The 21,032-nt window shown below is 40.6% G+C and overlaps 1 protein-coding gene across 2 annotated transcripts; it reads right to left on the bottom strand.

Annotated features, from left to right (window-relative positions):
- Positions 1-1,443: 1,443 nt before the first annotated feature.
- On the bottom strand, positions 1,444-5,606 carry ABRACL (ABRA C-terminal like). Of its 2 annotated transcripts, none has more exons than XM_037392941.1 (3): positions 5,520-5,606; positions 3,108-3,174; positions 1,444-2,014 (listed from the first exon to the last, which is right to left on the bottom strand). In XM_037392941.1, the coding sequence occupies exons 2-3, from the start codon at positions 3,166-3,168 to the stop codon at positions 1,830-1,832; spliced, it is 246 nt and encodes an 81-aa protein (XP_037248838.1). In that variant the 5' UTR covers positions 3,169-3,174; positions 5,520-5,606; the 3' UTR covers positions 1,444-1,829. The 2 variants fall into 2 exon arrangements, with proteins under 2 accessions (XP_037248838.1, XP_037248840.1); XM_037392943.1 differs by lacking the exon at positions 5,520-5,606 and adding an exon at positions 5,252-5,443.
- Between the last annotated feature and the right edge of the window lie 15,426 nt (positions 5,607-21,032).

The raw sequence follows: 21,032 nt of genomic DNA, 5'->3' as shown, positions 1-21,032 counted from the left end.
TCTCTGCCTCTTTCTACACAATGTTCCCAGAAGCCCTCAATACATTTATTAGCATTGTTAAGAGGATAAATCCAAAATGAGAGAGACAGAAAGGTCTCTTCACAGTCCTGTCTCAGCTCCAACTCAGCACTGAGCCTTAAATTTACTGGTTTTGTGGTTTTGGGGTTGTTTTTTTTACTAAATTTTCAAGACCGAGGCCCCTATGGTGCTTAAAGAGCTGTCACGAACATGCACAGAGAACTATAACCTGGCTGGGACAGGCTGGTGCCCTCCCATAACAAAACCAGCATCTCAGACGACCACAAAGCACTTGCTATCTGTCAGCACACTCAGGCTATCCTGTGAACCCAGACAATGATTCAGCCTTTTGACAAAATAGAGGCAGAGGAAAAACAATTGTGGTTGTCTGGTAACACAGGGCTGTCTGGTCTCACCCCTAGTGCAGAAGGCCTGGGGTCTTAGCCCCCCTTCTTTGGACCTATGGAGCACTGGGGTGCAGGCAGCTCAGGTCTGGAAGCAGAATAGCTGCACTGGAGTGTCAGGACACTGGAGCCAGTAAGCTGTGCTGAGCTCCTGCTCTGCTTCTCTGCTCCAGCTGGCTTGGACCCAGACAGCTCAAGTTTCTCTGCGTATCACTTCCCTGCTCTCCAGATTCTGGGGCCAGCACAGGCAGAGGCAGTCCAGATCTGTTTGCACACAGGATTTAAGTTGTTTTCCTGTTGCTCGAAGCAGAGCAAACAAAGATGAAAGGAGGAGCAGCTGGAATTACACAGCTTTGTAGAGATTCCATAACTGTGTGTGCATTTCCGGTATCTGGAAATAAGGAGACACTTCTCAAGCATTTTGCCCTTGTAAAAACTGCTAAGTAAAGGCAAATCTACCCATCTTGCAACTGTAAGAGCTGCAGCTGCAGAGCGGAAGCAGAGAGCTGTAAGCAGTTTGCTTATCCACTACTGCTTTCCTCGTGCAGCAACTCTTTCTTCCTACTGGAGGGAGCATTTTCACCTGCTAAGAAGATCAGTAAGCTAGAACACAAGCAAAAGGGCTTTTTTTCCTCCCCTCCTACTTTCTGCTTGGAGTGATGTAGAGAAAGTATGATTTTTGTGAGGAAAATAATCACAACCTGAAGCTGCTGTACCATTTTCTGGTCAACACTGCATGGAAACGTTCAGGTTGCTCTTCACCCACTTCAAAAGTCTAGAGGACAAAAAAGTGAAAACATGTTACACTGCTAGAGATGAATGAGCTATATCTATAATTCATGGCTTTTTGTGCACAACCTCATCACTCCAAAGGACAGTCATTCTTCAATTGAATCATGCTGCAAAATTGTTTCTATCTCACTGTTGTGCTTTTTGTAGTTACTTAACTATGTTCCTTACAGGACTTCAGTTTGTTTTCATTTCAGGTTGCAAATAAAAAGAGAAACAACAGCAATAAAAATTACATAAATTTAAGATGTGCTTTTATTTTATATTTTCATGGCACATTTTGATTTGTAAACATTAAATCACCAGTCCTCTTCTACATATGTTGAAAATAACAACCAGACATTCGAGAGCATTACCTGAGATTTAAAAAAACAAAACAAAAACAAACAAACAACAAAAACAAAAAAAAAGAAAGATCTGGCATTTTACTGTACTCACATACAGTACCATTTTAGGAAGAATTACAAAAGAGTATGTTTTTCAAAATAGGACAGTTTCCTTTGAACTACAAAGATATAGAAAATACATCAAAACACCTTAGAATGATCAGCCTTATTAAGAGGATGTTGCAAGTCAATGTCTTAAAGAATTTCATTAATGCATAGCCGAAACACTGCATCAGTCCTGCAGCAGCACGATATCAACGTTGTCATGAACACCTTGTAAAAGTAGCTCCCCTTGATAAGTGACAATCTTCCGTCGTTTTGCAGCCTTAAGAGTTCCCACTAAGGCTTCAAAGAGGTTAGCACACTTTTCATCAGCAAAGAGCACACCAAATTTCACGCTCACTTGTCCATCAGCATCTATATCAAAGATATAAGACGAAAATGTATGCAGATTTTCTTTCCATTAGGAGATTACTGGGGAACCAAAGTGATACACAGTCAGAACACTGAAAGTAAACCCCATGGTTTTTCCCAATTAATTGGGGAACATATTATGAATGCTGACGATAAACAGTAGACAGAACTCCTGCCTGGTATGACTTCCCCTTTTTTCCAGAGACTCGCATCAAGGACCACATATCTGCTATGTTTATTTTTACTGATGACTTTCTGACCAGCACAGGCTATCAAACCTCTTCAAAGCATAAGGAAGAAACTGGGTTTATATAATTAAAATGTTAAAATATGTCTTTCAAATAATTTCCCCCCACTTATTAACATTTAAGGTTCGTGTTGAAAAAGCTGCAATGTGAAATCATTTCTCACACAAAGCAAGAATTTAAAAATATATGTTAAGTTTAGCTAGGTTATTCCTAAAAGGGCAGATGCAGACATACGAAATGCAAGACATACGTATCCATTTAGGTTTTGAAAAACAAATGGAACTGAACGAAACTGCATCAGAACTGAAATACAAGAGCAGGCAGCACATCCACAAATTGCACAAATATTTGTAAATAAAGGAGTTTTAACCAGCAAAGGCTTGTTAAAGAGTTCTTTTAAGAGCAAAGACTATGTTCTAAGCAAGTTTAAGGAACAATTATAACTCCTGGATTAGTTTTAGGCTCACAGATCTATGCCTTCCAAATAATACCACAATGAACAGGACTGAAGTGTATAAATTCTGAAGTTCAGAAGTTGCCAAGGAGGGAGGTGCAACTTTCTTCTCTGAGTGAGCATTAGAAGTCCAAAGAACAGGGCAATCATGTAGCTGATTTTAGTGGAAGCAGGATTTCAGGCCTACGTCCTCTGTGTTGTAGAGGCTGAAACATTTACTTTCGTAACAGAACTACTTTAATCAAAGGACGGGACGCAGGAAGTACATACAGTCCAACATTAAGTATATGCGCAAGTTTTCAGGTTACCTGAGCCTGCTTAATTAAATTTACCAAGTTCACAGGCTGATATAAGATGACTACATCTGTATGGTCAGAGATATGACAATACTTACTTTTGGTTCCCAGCCGCCGAATTTCCTCAACTAAGAGGCTAATTTCATGTTCCACATTCATTGTGGTCTAAAAAGTAAAATACACGGTGAAAAAGTTATTAGGAGATGTGTAAACTGTTTGCACCATCCTGGCCTGTTCTCAGTTCATCAGAAATGTCACAGCATTTTGTAAATCCCAGTAGTCTGGAGACACGGCTACAGGATAACCTGAGACTTCAGTCTTGAATGGATAAAGAGCCTCCACATTTGAGGGGAAGTGAGCAGAAACTAACACCTTGGTACATATACTCTACACACAAATACAAGGAGCTGATCACAAAATATGAAAACTGTGGGAAGCTTGGGAGAGGGGCTTGTTTGTTCTAAAGAATGAGCTTAGGCTGCCACAGAATCTGAGCATTCTGGTATCATCGCAGGTTTTCAGGGGCTTCACAACTTTCTGTCAATGTCCTCAAAAAAGTGGAACATCTTCCTTTAAATTCCTCTCTGGGATATGGGATATGTGGTAGATTTGGGTTTTTTTAAACCATGCCACAGCTTTCCACTTACTCTGGCAAGATACCACAGACATCCAGCTGGTTACAGCACAGCTATGTACACGGTGCCTGAAAGGACAGCAGCTACTGCACACCTGCTGCTGAGAGTGGAACTGAACCAGAAACAAACAAAGTATCCTAAGGTGGCCAACATTTATTTCTATTCATAGCGATCCCAAGGAACTACTACACTGCCAAACACATCACGTTCGTCTCTTTGCTGTGACACACAGCAATTTTCACCAATGTGCACCAATGCCTTGCAACAGTTTAGCCTTATGCTACTTAGTACATGGCAACACTACAGTCACACCAAACACTATTTGGCTACAAAGCATCCAAAGTGAGTAACTACAGGCACCTGAAAGCTGTTTTGGGATCTGTGCTGTGCAAAGCAGCATCAGCACAAAGAAACCTTTAGGTGTGCAACTCCTTAAGCAAAAACTGTCATCAAGGTAAGCACAAGAAACCGGGCCCCGCAGACAGAAAGCAAAGCCTCAAATGCAGCTTCCACAGCTGCTAACAATGCAGTCTGGCACAAAACCTCTAGAGAGACCTTCTGGAGCTGAGCGCTGTCTGAAGGGGGCTCAGCGAGCACCGAGATCCTCTCCATTGTTCGGGATTTCTGTGCAGATCTGGTAAGTAAGCCGAGTTAAAAAGCTGACATCTGGATGAATCAGAAACTTTTCGAGAAAAGCTTCCCCCCCCCCCCCCTTGAGTTAAAACAGGCAAGAGTGACATAGTTCCACACCCTGACTTATCCAAGAGGCCAAAAAAACTGTCACAGAGTCTGCTTTTCAGACCCCAAGTTCACTTGCAAAAAATCTTTTTACCATGCAAAACCGCGTAAGCTTTAGTATCAGCACAGGTTCCGATCAGCCTCATCCCGACCACTCGTCCCTAAGGCACGGTGACAACGCACGGTCCGGCGGGTACGACCAGAGCAGCAGCGCCCAGCACCGCAGCGGGGCGCGGAACTGCGATCGCCTCAGGATTCTACAAACTTTTAGATTTGGTTTAACTGATCACTAAATACATCGTTACGGGTCACCGAGGAAAACATGACCCATCTACCAAATAGCTTACACTACCATCATCAATTTGTCAAAACTGCCAACTTTAATATTGGTCATTTGAGTGGCAATGATTAGCATCTCCTTAAAGATGTTGGTTTAACTTTAAATGCTTTGTAACTTTTAACTCTTTAAATTCAGGTTCATTTAAAATTATTCTCCCTCATACACTGTCAATTCAAACAGCAACACTTAGAATTAAGAAAAATAAATTCCACATTATTATGCGACATGTTGGAGATCAGAGAACCGTGGCTGCCTAAAGAGGAAGGAAGAAGGGGTTCGCGGTATTTTAAGAACACTTAAATATTTATTTATATCGTCGTATACTCGACACATCAGCTATTAGAAGTACACGCCAACTATTAAACTCTCGTATTTCTGATGGCGATACATTGCTGCAGGCCAGCACGATTTTTCAGGACACAGTACAAACCCGAAAGTTCTCTGTTTGCTGGAAACCCACCTCACCGCTACCCAGTACAAACCATTTTGGCAACCACCCGTCCCCCCCCGCCGCAGACACCGCCCGTACCTGAGAAGATGGCGCCCCGGCGGGGCCGCGCCTGCAGGCGGAGCGCGCTCCCCTGCCCACGGAGGCACCCCCCCGCCTCCCCGGGCGCTGCCGGGGCTCGGCCGCGCCCGCCGCTCCCACCGCCGCTCCCACCGCGGCCTGCGCAGGGCGACCGGGAAACGGGCCCCGCCCGGGCGAGGGGCAGCCGCCCCCCGCCCGGCCAGCGCCTCTGCTCCCGCCGCGGGGGAACGGCGGCTCCCGCCGCCCGCGCCCGCCGCCCCGCACTCACCCGCTGCCGGCGCCGCCAGGGGCCGCCGCCGGCGGGAGCCGCGTCAGGCAGCGCGCGGGCAGGCGGCGGAAGGCGGGGGCAGGGCGAAGGGGCGGGCGGCGGTTACCCGCCCGCCGCCGGGGCCTCGCCCCGCTCGGTCGCCGCGGGGTCCGGGCCCCCTCCCGGCGCTGAGCTCCCCGCCGCCCCCGGCCATTTTGCGCTCTGCCGTTGGTGGCTGCAGCCGGAGCGGCCCTGCCCCGCCGGCATCCCGCGGCAGCGGCCGGCGGACACCCCGCATCTGGCGCCAGGCCCGGCTCTGGGGCCGAGCCGTGCTGCCCGCGGCGAGGGCCCCACTCCTCCGCCTCGGCGGCTCCCAACTTGGCGCCATGTACGGATTCCACGGGCACACCTCGTTCTTTTCGTGGCAGAGGCGTTCCCCAGTTTGTTCGGGAAAATGCCTTCCACGGGCGGCCCTTCAGTAGCTCGCGCTGTTCCAGCAGGCCACCTCAACACGACACTGTCGCCTCGGTCACTTTCCCTCACCGTGCCGTGCCTCATGCTCTCTGCCTCCGCTGGCTTTCCCGGGTGACAACACACCTTCTCATATGCCCCCCACATATGTTTTCTCCTAGAAAAACCGTTGTATTTCCACAAAAAGTGAATGAGCTAGGTTAACATTTACTTTCAGTAAAGTCACGTTGCAGCTAATATTTCATTCAGTGCCACGTCCTTGCACTGCGGAGAGAATGCAGTTTAATTTGTTCCATCTTGAATCTTGTATTCGTTACTGCACTTCTCTCTCTTGCTTCCTCTTCACCTCACAGAAATGTTTACATCTTCTCTAAAGGACACCGGCATTAAAACTGAGAGCTGCGTTACCTCCTCCACAAAGCAACCAGGCAGCCTCCAACCTGCTAGTCAGAGGCAAGGCTCACACCAACTGGCTCTGGAAAATTCTCACTGGCACAGCCGAAGGCATTGCCATTCCCAGCTGTCTCTCCCACCTCCTTACGAGGCCTGACTTGCCCTAAAGCAGAGTTGGTATGAGAAGCTATTTCCAGCCCTTGCAATCCACATTTTCATGCATTAGCCTCTGAAGGTGAGGCTGGGAGACTTTCTCAGACTGTGAGCTGTGCCAGTTAGGTCTGGTCCCTTACTACATTCTCCCATCCCTGGTGCAAGGATGAATAAATAGATAATGGCACCTCAAACCACTACAGCAAGCTCTGCTAGGGCTCATTTGGCAGAACCTGCAGCTAGATAAATTGATTTGCACAGTGGAAATTACGCCAAGATCATATTTTTATCACTCCAGGGATGTATAACTGGAGTCCAAGCCCTTTGCTTTTCCAAGGCATTTTTTTTATGTTGATGCTTTTATTAGACGATTAACTTTTCCTTAGAATAATCACTATTTATCAGTAACAGAATCTTATTAGTAAAAAAGAAAACATGCTGCTTTCTCCTCAAGGAGCTATATATTCAGCAGGTGATAGCATATCAAAACATTTTCCTGAACAGATTAGCTGTATTTGACACCAGTAAGGGGTGCTCTTTTCAAAAATAAACCTTGACAGTTAGGAAAACAAGTTAGATTGAAAGGGCCAGCACTATTTTTCAGTAAATTCCTAAGTCAATAATGAAATTAATGAAATTTAAATCTGTCTGAATTGCATCAAAAGACAGTGGAGAATTCTCAGGAAAATGTAGTATCTGAAGAGCATTCATGCTTAGTGCATATGATGGCGTATGTGCTTACATTAAGGCATACTGCTTTTCCTAGGATCTTCATCTTGTTGGCCAACACAATGCTAAATACTATCGTAAAAAGGATAGATTTTAAAGGAGAATCTGAGATAAACTTTTTAAAAGAGAATCTAATTAGTATGTTAGCAAATATGGCAAATATTCCAGTTATTTAGCAGTGTAGAATAAAAGTGCTTATCTTCTGGTTTTATTGTTATTAACGTGCTTTCAGTTGTATCATGCACATAATCTAGATTTCTTAATCATCAGAACACCATTACATTTGCACAAATACTGTAGACCTTTGCATAATGTGACTATTATTATGGATAATTTATGTTTGATGAAGTAATAGCTTAGGACTTTTTAGACCAAAGATATTATTATGATGAAATATGTTAGAAATTATTTTCTGTTTTGAATCATAGCCCCTAATTTATAAGCAGTAGATCAATTATCCATCTGAGAAAGGTGAACAAAAATCTTTAATTCCTTACTTTCTTTTAACATTTTTTTTGAGGAAGTACAATTTTTTAAAATAAATGATGTCTTTTGAAAATGAAGTGTGATGTACCCAAGTATTGGTCCCCAGGAAAACATCAGGAGATTATTGAAACTATTTCTTCTATGGCCCTTCCCATCATGTAATGTAAAATAATTCTAGGTAAATAAGTCATCAAACCCATCTTTTACTGTGACAAGGGAACAGTGATGCTGCCAAAGGGTGAAAATGAGCTGGGGAGCATCAGGACTAAGTGACTGATTATGTCCTTACAGAGGCAGCAGCAGCAGGCAGGGAAAGTGAGAACTATGGAGATGGTGATTTTCGGTCATTCTGGTTCCACAAAATGATACTTTTTTTTTTTTTTTTAAAAAAAAGAAGCGCAAAATTGTCCTTTACAAGTTCATGGGATAGACATGGACACACATATTTCATATCACTGGCTAGAGTCATCATCAGATTCATAATTCATTAATCATTTTAGCTGCATTTACTAAGAGTGCTCCCCAAAAGTCATGAGATTCTGCCTTAAAACACACTATTCTAATTTGACCTTCCTTGGCATCTCACTGTACTGTTACTGTCCCCCTAGACGCACAGTTTTACATGAAGGCAGCCAAACAGAGGAATAATGTAGTGTAAGATTTTAAAAACAGTTTGAGAACACCACAGTAGACATACTGGATCTGCTCAAACAATTATCCCAGCATTTTGCCTCCAGCAGTGACCAAGAGCAGGCATTTGGAAAACAGTACAACCAATGAAAACTATCAGTTGATGCCCTGGTTTCTCTCCTCATTCCTGGCACTTGTATGGCAGCAAGTAATTACTCCATTTTCTCCTTTCTCCATTACATCCATGCCTGTAGCTCCCCTATCACTTAGCTTATTTTCAGGCTGAAAAGGCCTAGTTTTATTTAATCTCATGTAAAATGAATGCCTTTCCATGTTGCTGATCCTTCCTGTTGTTCTTTATAATTTATCCCGTAATCCCATGTTCTCTTCTGGGATGAATTAGTAGAACCATCAGCATTACTCAGCACGTGGGTACAGTATACACAAAGACATAATGATGTTTTTTGTTTTGTTCTCACTCAATTCCAACTTTTTAGTAGCCTTTTTGAATACTGCTGAGCACTATCTACAGTGCTTTCAGAAACTGTTTCCAAAGTGCTAGTAATTAATTGTTCTGTTACAGGTAATTAGGATTATTTTTCCCAAATATTTTTCAGTATCATTGGCTGGTTTACTATGTGATTTGAAATAAGGTGACACAATCTTTGTCACCTCTTTTCCCATGTCATCAACAACAGCTTTGAACAACACAGGTCCAAACAGAGATGGTACTAAGAACCCACTAGTAACCTCTTTCCCTCGTGTAAGTTGACCATCAGCTCTACCTCTTTGTCTCATCCTACCTTTCAGCTGTTTATGGATTCTGAATGGAACCTGTCTCCCTACCCCATGATAAATTAGTTTTGTAAAAGTATTTAATGTTTACAGTAAACATGCTGTAAAAATATCTGTTATAACCGGTTTCTCCAGAGACAGGTGTGTAGCAGCACAGGCCAAGCCTGAAAAATGCTGGAGAAAGTTACAAGGTCATTTGCCAGGTAATGGCCATTTTTTCCGTTTTCCAGCATATATTAACTAAATACTCTCACTTTGCTAGTGTATCTTGGTAACTTGTGCTGCTCTTGTTTTGTCAGTGCTGTTCTGAATTTTTGTTGCATTACGTGTGCTTGTGAATAGGGAGACATATGCACTTCATGTGCATACACACAGTTTTCTGTTGAATCTACCTCAGCTAAAAACCATTAGAACTGCCACTGTGATTTGCAGATTTCACTGCTGGAAGAGGTCATCTTAATCTGCCTTCTTACATAGTCCAGGTCTTTGTTCTTTCAACACATTCTTGACTTGTTGATTTAGTAGAGACATGAGTTCCTGCCATACGTGCCTGTGTCCCATCCCTTTGCTTTAACACCAGAAGCTTACACCTGCACAAAGTGCCAAAGACTGTCCTCACTGTCTCCAAAGCTGGACAGAAACTACAGTGCTGTGGTTCAACCAGATATGTGTGTATGTGTCTTGTTTTAGCCCAACCCCACCACAAATCTGTGCCGTCACTTTTCACCATGGGTGTGCCGTATTATGCAACCCATTGTAAGGTTATGTCTCAACAAAAAGTTGTAAAGCCACTTCAGCCCAGGCTAAAACAGGTCTTTAAAAAATATGTCTTCACATATTTAAAGATTTCAGGTAGTAGAGGATCTACTACATTCCTTGTTCCTGTGGACTTTGTAACACCACAGAAAAAATAAGATATCTTTCCCTAGAACAAGATGGGGTCCTTGGCTGCAATGAGAAATTAAAAACTGCAGCAAGTCAATGCCATTATAGAAATCTGAAAAAGGGGAGTAAGCAATATTCAGAGCATGGATGTTACAGATAGTCAGAACAAATGCATTGTTTGAGACAAACCAACCAACCAGGAAAATAGCACTCTATCCTCTTGCGAACTCCATATCCAAAGCATCTCCATCATTTTTGGTCCAATCGTTAGTCTTACTTGGCTGCTCGCTCTGTTTTAAGTCAGCAGTTGTTTCAAGGGAGAAAATCATTTTACCAAAATGAAAAGCATAGTGAAGTTTTGGAAAACTTTCCAAGAATTTTCCTGTAAAGACATGTTTTAAAATATTAATTGTATGGGCTCTTAGCTTTACTTTTCCCATAATGACAAAAAAAGCCCAAACCAAAACCAAAACAGAACAACAAAACCCCCACGTTCTCTTTTTTTCTCTCTCAGTGAGTTGAAAAATCAATTTGGTAAAACATAAGTGTTTCTTTTAACGTAAAAGCAAACATGATGGGCCAGCCTTACAACAAGAGAGACTGCAAACACAGTGACTGCTGACAGTCTTGGCACATGAATGAGCAATTCCATTGAGGTAAATGGAATGATTGACTTATGCTGTTACTCACCTGTGTCTATCCAGGAGAGACGACTCATTTCAGCAATGGCCTCAGGGCATCATACCCTTCTTGTCATCATCCACTAGGTGCCTCAAACAATGTAATGCTGCTTCTTCCTAAATTAAGCACGCAAGTCTTTACTACAGTTGACTAGAGAAGAGGATGAGTACTTAAAATCTTGATGTAAATCACCAAAATTACTTGCCTTCCACCTAAACCAAGAGTAAACCTCTGCAGTTTACAAAAAGAAGAAATATATAAATAGCTGATGGTATTTAATGTGTTTTACAGTGTTCTTTGCTATAACAGCTGAATATTTAAGAGAGAGGAACATGAAGACTAATTACTGTCTCAGATTCCGGGTATAAAAAAATCTCTTGTACCAAGGAAACAGCAGTACATCTCCTGATCTCCAGACATCATGGTAACGGCTGAATCATCTAGTCCCTCTGTCCTCTTGTTTAGTATGCATCATGAAAAAAAATCACCTCCCCTTCTCTCTTTCCCTCTACACATATACATACACATATTGACATTTTGGGGACTTTTTCAGAAAACCAAAAATACTGGCTTTGCATAAAGATGTCAAATAATGGTAGCAGAGATGACAGTTACATTAATATAGAATTACTATTCACATCCACATCAAATACAGCTCTAGGTGTAATATCTTTATTTATTAGTTTCATATAAATTTCCTTCCTAAAGCTCAGGCATTTATAATGACTCATGACAGAAGTACATAAAATTTTTTCCTGAAGGAGATCTTATTGAAATGGAACTGTGGATTAACATTTGTCAGAATGTATTTACTTAACATACAAAATCTTGTCATGGCAAAAATCATTACATTACTTTTTTTTTTTTTTTTTTTTTAAGTGAAATGTCAAGACCTCCTGCTGGCCATGCAAGTATGGTTCACAGAAGTTTATAGTTGGCTAAAAAAACGTAAGAAAACTTTCTTTATCACTGTATTAACGACGGCTAATAATAATTTAATGCAATAATCCTCTTTAGAAGCATTTTTAGGGATAAACCTGTAATTTTCAGTCTACTTTCCAGATCCCTAGCTCAAAAACTGGGCTTAAGGAGCACACTGGATCATTTGAATCTGGTAATCTTTGCAATTACACTGAATTGATACTATATTTTGAAGTCAAGTTCATGAGCACTTTGTTGGTCCCTGCATATGGGGAAGTGTATTTTTAGGATCAAATGTATATATAAACTGCCTTCTAAGAATTCTTTTCTGGTTTCAGGATGCAACGCCAGCTCTGAAATCCAAATGAGGTTCAAATTCATAACTGAACAAACTTTATTAATTTCACTGGCACTGCAGCTACAAGTCTTTTGATCCTAAATCATTTGATTTCATGTTGTTTGAAGCTGCAACACAGAACAACAGACTCCAACACAGCTTCCCATAAAGCGCTGCTAATGGTCTCACCTATTGACCCAATAGCCTAGGAGGAATTTCTGTCACAGTTTAGAAGGTCAAACTGTATGCTGATTTCAAAAAGTAGACAAATATCTACCAGGGAAGAACTACGAGAACAACAGATTAATTTAGGCTTTTAAACACACCACATGGTTTGATTACAAATGATGTGCCAGTTTTCTCCTTCATCTGACACCCAGGTTTTATGAATTTTTATGCATTTTTCATCTGCAAAGTTAATTGTAAGTGTGAATCCCAAACTTCTTGGGATAAGTCTTACCTTTTTTTTATTTTTCCTCAAGGAAATTTTGGTCAAGCATTTCTGATGTGCTGGAGAAGCTGAGATTTAAAGACATAGTTAAGAAAATTAAGTATAACCATATTCTTGTTTGGTTAATTGTTATTCTGTGTAATTGTGTTACATGTATATAAATAATATTTGCTTCTCAAGCATTGTGACATCATATTTTGAAGCAAATATTTTTTGCTCTTTGTCACACGAATAGCACAAATGAACCTCATGTCTCTCATGTTTACTGAAGGAAGCACAAAAGCTGTCTTGCACACAGACAAGTGCTTTCTTTGTAAACTCCTACAGAAACTTCCCAATGCACTTCCTCTGAGTCCAAGTCTTCCTTATGTAAGTTTAGACCAGCTTCAACTTCCTTCTGCTATCAGGAAACAGCATTTTACTCCATTTTAAAAGTTCATGTCCATTTTAAATTGAATGGAAGCTTATAAAATAGTATTAGATGACATGAAAGCATGCTTCTGATGGTCTAAGAATCTGGCAGAAACAATGTGCTGGGTGTGGGGCTGATGATTTCTGAATTTATATAAGTATTTCTGCTCTAAAAATCATAACTGTAATTACAGTGCTAACAGGAAACAGAAATGGGAGTAGTATTACAATTTTTTTTAGATAATCAGCTGCCTCATAGACTAAGCAAACTCAGTGTAGGATGAGGAACTTCCCAGCCACATAAACAAGGTATGCCTGTCTGTCAGAGGGAAAAGGCACATGTGGGCACAGGTACAGTACTTGGGATAAGGTACAGAGGAAATATAGCCGTCTTCCTCAGGAGTAGATTCAGGAGAGGTGGGGTCTTAAAATGGAAATCAAAAATGCAACAGGAATTTATTCTCAGTTATTTTAGAGAGTCATGTAGCTGGAGCCAGAAGAGGGCAGTTGACAGAAGTCCACTGGGTGCAGGGAAACTTGACAGTCTAAAACAGAGGCAGCTGATCAGTAGGTCAATCAGTGGATCAGTTCTGTCTAGTGCTAGGGATGCATGCAAAGCCGAACACTCCAGACAGCCAACTTTCTCTCTTTCCTCCTATTGAATTATTTTGCTTGCCAATGGAAGCAAAGGAGAAAAGAGATCTGATGCAAAAATGTAGTGAGAGTCTAACCTCTTGTTTTTTCTTAAAAGGGTGGGTTGTGACCTTTCGTGCTTTAATCCTTCAGAAAACTTGCCTCAACCTCAGCTGGCATATTCCCAGTGCTGTCGTCAGAAGAAAGACTGACCATGATACACACTGTTTAAAGTGGCTGGTGTTGCACTAGGATGTACATCAGTCGTGGAAAACTGTTTATCTGCAGATGCTAGCACAGTAGGACTGCTGTGAACTGTGTAGCAGACAATTAACAATCTCCCTGAAAAGTCAGCAGACATTTAAGAAATCATTGGGTAAAGTGCAGCGGCTAAGATTTTGGGTAGGAGTTGAAAGATCCCTAATTTTCAGTCAGGCTTTTATAATTGTATTACCTGTGCGTACACCTTACATCAGTATTCATCTCACCAGACTTTAGCTACCTGAAAGTAAGGTGTGTATTTTAAGTTAATTATTTGACTAACTCTCTGCATGTATACATAGTTATCCCTCTTAGTAAAGAAAAGAGATAAATACTTCACCTTCCAAAAGGCATTCCATTATTTTAGAGAGTCACGTAGCTGGAGCCATAAGAAGGCCGTTGACAGAAGTCCTCTAGGTGCAGGGAAACTTGACAAACAGTCTAAAACAGAGGCAGCTGATCAGTAGGTCAAGCTTCAATAAGAAGGTCAGAGATGGCAACTTTTAGATAGCTGAAGACACATGGAATAATTAGTATTTCTTTGATCACAGCTGTAGGCTGAGACATGTACAAACTAAAGTACCAAGACTGTATTGTTGACCCCATTTTATCAATTAAACAAAGATTCTCTAAGCAAGCACACAAATTATCCTCAGTATTAACAGCTCCTCAAAATAGCAAATAGTCATCAATAAATACTTTGTATGTCAATTAATTGGTTGCTAAAGATCCGAATATTTCCATCACAGAGGCAAACAGAAGGTGGAAAGACTATTATCTCATACTGGAAGAAATGCAGGCATTTTTCCATTCACTTACTTTCTAAGGAGTACACATCCTTTACCTGTATTTCTTTACTGGGAAATAGAATTCATGTGTGTTCCCAAGCTAAAAACTGACTGCACAGGCTATTTTTCTCACAAGTCAGATGTGAGGAAACAGAGCCGTTTCACTTCCTTCAAAGTCTCTGTATAAAGAGGAGAGGAAAATGGGAGCAGACCTATTGTTCTTACAGTTTCCTGCCTCCTTTTTCATTATGCCTCATTCAAAAAAAATAAGGGTCTGCCACTTTGAGTGCATCATGTCTGTTTAGTGTATTTGCATATCTAATAATATATAAGTGGCTCTTGTAGTACACAGACAATATCAGGAAAACCTTTATTGATAAAAACGTATGTCAAAGGTAGCTCCTGCATCTGGTTTTCTTTCATATATCAGCTTTTCATTCAAGGTGTTCTCTCTCTTCCAAGATAATAAAATCAAACTATACGAATAAATAACCTGCCCAAAAAAATCTCAAGAAACTATTTTTGGGTTTCTTTTTCTCGACTGTTATTCCTAAGTCTTCAGTCATCTAAGTGACTGAAGTGTGATGATCAAATATAAACAAGAGAAAGGGTTGAATTATGGAGTACGTTTGGCCCGCTCTTGGCTACTCTCACCCCAGGCTTTTTGCCAGGGTTGGAACAATTCTCATTGGAATGAACCAGGAAGTGGTACAAGAAGTTCCTGCTCTCACTCAGCAATCAGCTGCAACTGGAGATCTGGGGAAGCAAGCATGAGCCCACTGTATGCCCCCAGCAAGCCCTGCTTTGCTGTCCGGTGCTATTGCTTCTGCCTGTACAAGATCCTCCGCAAAGGACTTGCGGGGATCACGCCCAGAGCTTGTCCTCTCTGTCTCTCAGCCATTTATAAGACACCTATACACCTATGAAAACAAGCATTACCCAGATATTTCCCAAAGCTGGCCATAAACAAACCTACCAGTACATGTCTCTCTGGGACAAGAGAGGAAGAGGAGGATGAGATACTTTCTAGCACCCATTCAAGCTAGGTGATAAAGGCTGCCACCTTAGCCAGGTGACAACAGTGCTTGGATTTCTCCTGCAAAGAATCAGCAGTGCCATTTATCACAACCATTGTTTGATCTGTTGGGGAATACAGAAGAGATACCAATTCAGGACACAACTTTTCCATCAGAGGGACAACTATGCATTCTAATCCCTTGCTAATGAAATTATTTTCTCTGTAAGAGAGCCAAACTGCTCTTAGCCTGTAAGAAAAGGCACATGGGAAGACTAATGATGCAAAGAGCTACTTCACCTTCTATTTCACCCTCCAGTAAGAGTTACATACTTCATGCACTCAAGAGTATTCTCTCTTCTCTGTCACGAACACAAGTCCTGGCAAAGGACTTTGGTAGAAAGCACACATGAGGGCACGCACAAGTAAACGGTTTACATGAAAAAATGCATGGACAACAAAAGTTGCAAATGTGCTTCTGTATTTATGCACATATATTCATTCCACCCTGCCCGTTTCTAGTATGTTCATTTTATGATTCATTTAAAGAACTGTTAAGATCTGAACCTTTTTCTAGAAGGAACAGGGAGAAATAAAGTACTTGGCAATGATTCCAGTTAAATTCAGAGAGCCGTAGCACTATATAGGCGTAGCCCCAACAGAACATGATGTTTCAAAAATAATGTAATTTCTTTAGAACATTTGAATGTGTGTTAATTAAGTATATTTTCACTCTGCTCAAATAATAGATTTAGTTCAAATAACATTTATTGATTTTACATTACAGGACTGTCATTAGCATTTGCTGAGTCAAGTTTAGCAGGAAGTTATGATGTTAAGAGCTTTGCTTCAGGAATTATTTATACACTAACAGGAAAACTACATCTTTCTTCTCTGACATCTTGATTCTCTTACTGCAAACAGAAGTTTCAGTTCTGTGTATGTTGTATATATCTTACTGTTGAACTCAAAAAATGGGGTTTCTGTGAATAGGAATGGTATTACAATGAAAATGCGACCGTATTTCAAGATCAGCTTCTGCTCCCAAGTGCACCAATGTAAATGCAGAATTATACTTCTCAACATAATGGAATTATTCTAGCTTTTACAATATATGTAAGTTGGGGACATGAAGGTGAGGTCAATAACCCAAAGGTAAGTGAGCATTTGGCTGTGGGGGTCAGGACCAGCTGTGAGCTGGCTGCCAGAGGGGCAGTCAGAGCCAGGCCTGACCTCACCCCATGGGAACTGTCTTAATCTGAGGCTCTGCCGTGGGGTCTGGCCAGAGCTACAGCCCCACTGCATTGCAGCACTGCCTGTGCCTGGTCATGGGCCGCTGGTCCAGACCTCCCAGCCCTGCCCAGTGCCCTGCCTGGATTTGGGATGGGGCTTTTGTTGGCAAAGATGGCTACTGCCTGTCTTGTCATCATGCTCTGCTCTCAGCTTCCCCTGCTAATCCCTGACAATAAATGTGGGTAAAGAGATGTAACTGGTAATCTTCAAAACAAGCCAAGATGTTTGGAAGAAAAAAAAAAAAAGATAAGATAGGGGATAGAAAAAATTAACATAAAAATTAGACATGAAGAAGTGAGAGTCTGTAGAACATATTAAATCAAAGCCATATGTAGAGAGACGTTTAATTATTAAGACTCCTACAGCCACCACAGATGGAGCATATAGCATTCTTAATATCCCTCCTATACCGGACTCAAACATCAGAGAAATGTCATAACAGTGTTGTTTTCAACAAAAGAAGCAGATTTGAAAGCACACTGGGGTGTTTTTGATCTAAAGAACTTTAAGAAAAAGACATAAACTAGATTATTGCTATCTTAAACAAATATAAGACACAGAGGGAGTTTTACATTTTATTTATCTTAACATATCAAGAGCAGCTCATATCACTATGGACAAAAAGAAAGGGATTAAAATCCTTGGGAAACTGGTCTTAATGGAAAACAGCTAAAAGAACAGGCTGTCAAGTTATGACCAAAAGGCTGAATCACACTGTGAAATAACAAACTGGTGAATCCAGAACAGAGAAGGTACCAAAGCACAAGGAAAAGGCAAGTTGGAGTACAAATCCCGAGACTATCAATATTGTGGAGGATTGTATTGCTAGTGTGAGGAAGAAATACATAGAAAGAAAGGTTCAAAGGGGAAATTATAATCCTTGAGTAACTGATAATAACTGAAAATTGTTAAGGAAAAAAGAAACATGACATGGAAAAGGAAAGATACATTTACATATACAGGTAAAAGCAGAGAACAGGAAAAGGAAGGAGGGATGAGTATGTGTGCAATACAGGAAAGAGAAATGTGAAATTTTGCTTTCAGCACTTCTTCCCACCTCGTAACCAAGTTCTGACAAATTCAGTAACGTGCCAGAAGTTCCCTGAAGTAGCCATTAACAACCCTCCCAGGTGGAAATCACTATTCAGTGAAATAACGATCCATTAGGAAGGGATAACATCCTCTTCCATCAGCAAGCTACAGTGCACTTCCACATTCAGGGAGTAAGAGGAAAGAGTAAAAAGTACTAGAAGAATGAGAACTGCCCAAGAATCCAGGGAGACGGGAGCTAAGTAAATAAAGGTAGTGAAGGAGGTATGAGACTGTTTTCAGACTACCTGGGGATTCAATAATGTAAACTTTTGGGCTTCAAAACAAAGAGAGGTATTGAGAGACTACAAAGGTAACCCAAATCAAATCATTAAGAAAAAGTAATTTGAATATAATCTCCTCATACTTCAAGGCAGCTGTTATCAATATATAAACAATTTTATTATGAATTACATATATTAGTGCCAAAAACTACAAAGAAAAGTTAAACTATCTTTCCCCTCCTGAATCTACAAAATTACAGAGATTATATTTATAAAAGAGGAAGTAGAGACTGTCATGAATAATCTGTAAATAAATACAGCAGCCAGACCAGATGGATTTATAGTTAAATGTCTTTAAAAGGAGTTTTAATTTCTATAGGAAGAGATTTATTTGATAGTATCATGCAAGCAGGAGACATCCTCTCCTTTTGGAAGAAAAAGTATAGTTTTAAAATCTAAAAAGAGCTGTGATTTGACCAGCTGCTCAGGCTTTTGGGATGCTAAGATAAATATGAAAAGTCACTCTCCCTTCAATCCATTCTCTAAAGAAATTCTGCTCTGGAACCTACCAGACACATATAGTTGTGCTGGGGTGAGAGTAGGTGCCCCCCACCTTTTGAGATGCAGAGATGAAATCTCATACAGAAATCTGCTAAAATCATGGAGGAGTAAAGGTTTCTCCTTTCCAGTACCCTCCACTTTGACTGTTTTAATTGAAAAAGTTTTCCTTTAGAGGCTTTCATTTGACTGCTTACTCCTTTCAGTTGATGTATTTGGGTAAAAGAGAGAAGGGGGCAAATTTTAAAATATGTGCAACTTTTACAAGGACCATGATAGTTTATGCAAATTAAAAGCTCTAAAGGAGAGACTAGGGAAAACCAAGTAGTCACAATTGTGAATGATACAGAAAAGGTATTACTCATTCTCCACTGAGGGAATCTGCACAGAGAAATATTATTAAATACTCCACAGGTAGTAGATGTCTCCAGCCAGGACCCATACATATTTCAGTGGTGACACAACACACTAGGGAGGCTGCTGAGAAAGAAGTTATTATTTTCCCTTACAGGATGTGTCTGCACAGGGGTGCAGGAAGGACCAGAATGACCACATTGTCATGAATAACAACATTGTTTTAGATTCACCATTTGCTTGCTGAGCGCTGCTTGCAAAGGTGCTCTTCCTACAGAAGGAAAAAAGATACCTTCTTTGTTGTTACTGTCTGCTACGTGGCTCTTTGTGGAAAGGACTTTTCCATCCACCATGGAAGATCTCATTGCCTTAAATGTGGGGCACCCTTTTGACAGAGAAACAAACCCAGAAGGACTGGTAGAAGAGAGAGTAGGTTCTTTGAAATGTGGGTGCCATTTTGTAGAAGGCAAAATCAGCAGCAGGTGAAACCCGAACATGTGACAAAACTGATGTTCTTGCAAATGGCAAGAATGTAAACACCAATGTTGGAAAGAGGTTGTAACACACAGAGCATACATACAAAAATTTCCTAAATTATGGGTACAAAGATCTGTAAAGTGGCTATATTTGCATTAAGATGTAGCTTCTGTACAAAGGAAATAAGGATACTGTTAGAAAAGCAGATCAGGGACTTCTTTTATTTGTGTTAACACCATTCTCAAAACATTCTTCTATCTGGGAATAAAGTACCCTACCTCCAAAGCTATCTTCTTTTTTGAAAAGATCAGGCAGTAACAATAAAACAGCTCTAAAGTTTCAGAGAGCAGGTTGTTTTAAACATCTCCCATTTGTTCCTAGGCTTAATCTACTTGCCTTTCTACTAAAGACTCAGGATAGACCAAGTTCCTGTAACTCCTGATGAGCTGCAAGTAAAGTATATTGACAGAGATTGTAAAACCTGCTCCACAGCATTATGTATGCCGAAGAATTTAGAAAGGCAATGACAAATAACCGCAGGGCCATTTTTCTAAACTTGGGGAACGAGGTGCAAGATGGAAAGTGGACCCAAATACATACTTTATAAGGTTGAAAGCTATTTGAAGGTGTTTGAATAATAAAAAAAGTAAAATCTGAGCATAAAACTTACTTTCATGCAAACAAGGTAGTACATGAGACCCACCAACTGTAAAAAGAACTGGGAGATTCAGAGGCCCATCAAAAGCAGGCAGACCCTAGACATGGCACTCCCACGACACTTGATGTAGACCCTGCATATGTATATGAGCCTTGTTTATTTGTAGAAATTAGTCTCAGCATGTGTAACAACCAGTTTTTAGAAATCAATAGTAATTTCACAGCTGATAGAAGATACTGGAACCTGAGCAGTGTTTTAACAGGAATTTCCCTTAAATGAATAAAACATTTTTATTTTTCCCCAGCAGTAATGGACATACATACTTCTGGTCACATATCAAGTTGTAAAAGTATTCATTTTCTAAAAAAAATATGTTTTATTGATGTATAATTTGGCTCAGATTCTATGAGTTGTTATGGGCAGCAAAATAACCTTGCACTTCCTTCCACCTGGGTCATTAGACTTGGTCTTCTTATGACAATTATGATTTTCTCTGACTTTGATCTTTTTAAAGGATGACTGCTTTGAAATCAATATATGTCATCTAGTAGTTGCTTCATGAAAAAGAAAATACAGTAAAATTAGACACCATCTGGAGAGTAGCTTAACTCAGCTATTCAGAGCTTTAAATGCTAAGAGGATATATTAAAAAGATGGAATATATAAGGTACAATACCTAAAAAGCCAAGAAAAGTTCCCCTTCTTGTTCTGTTTAAATCGAAATTCAAGAGAGATAAATCAAGTTTTTTATGTACCAAAGGCTGAATCTACTACATCAAAAGTGTTTCACTAATGACACATGTTGGTGGGTATTTTGCCCTAAAACTTCTTTGTGTATCTT

This window comes from Falco rusticolus, chromosome 6 (genome assembly GCF_015220075.1).
Source record: "Falco rusticolus isolate bFalRus1 chromosome 6, bFalRus1.pri, whole genome shotgun sequence".
Classification (NCBI taxonomy): Eukaryota; Metazoa; Chordata; class Aves; order Falconiformes; family Falconidae; genus Falco; species Falco rusticolus.
This window is presented reverse-complemented; position numbering and strand designations above follow the sequence as displayed.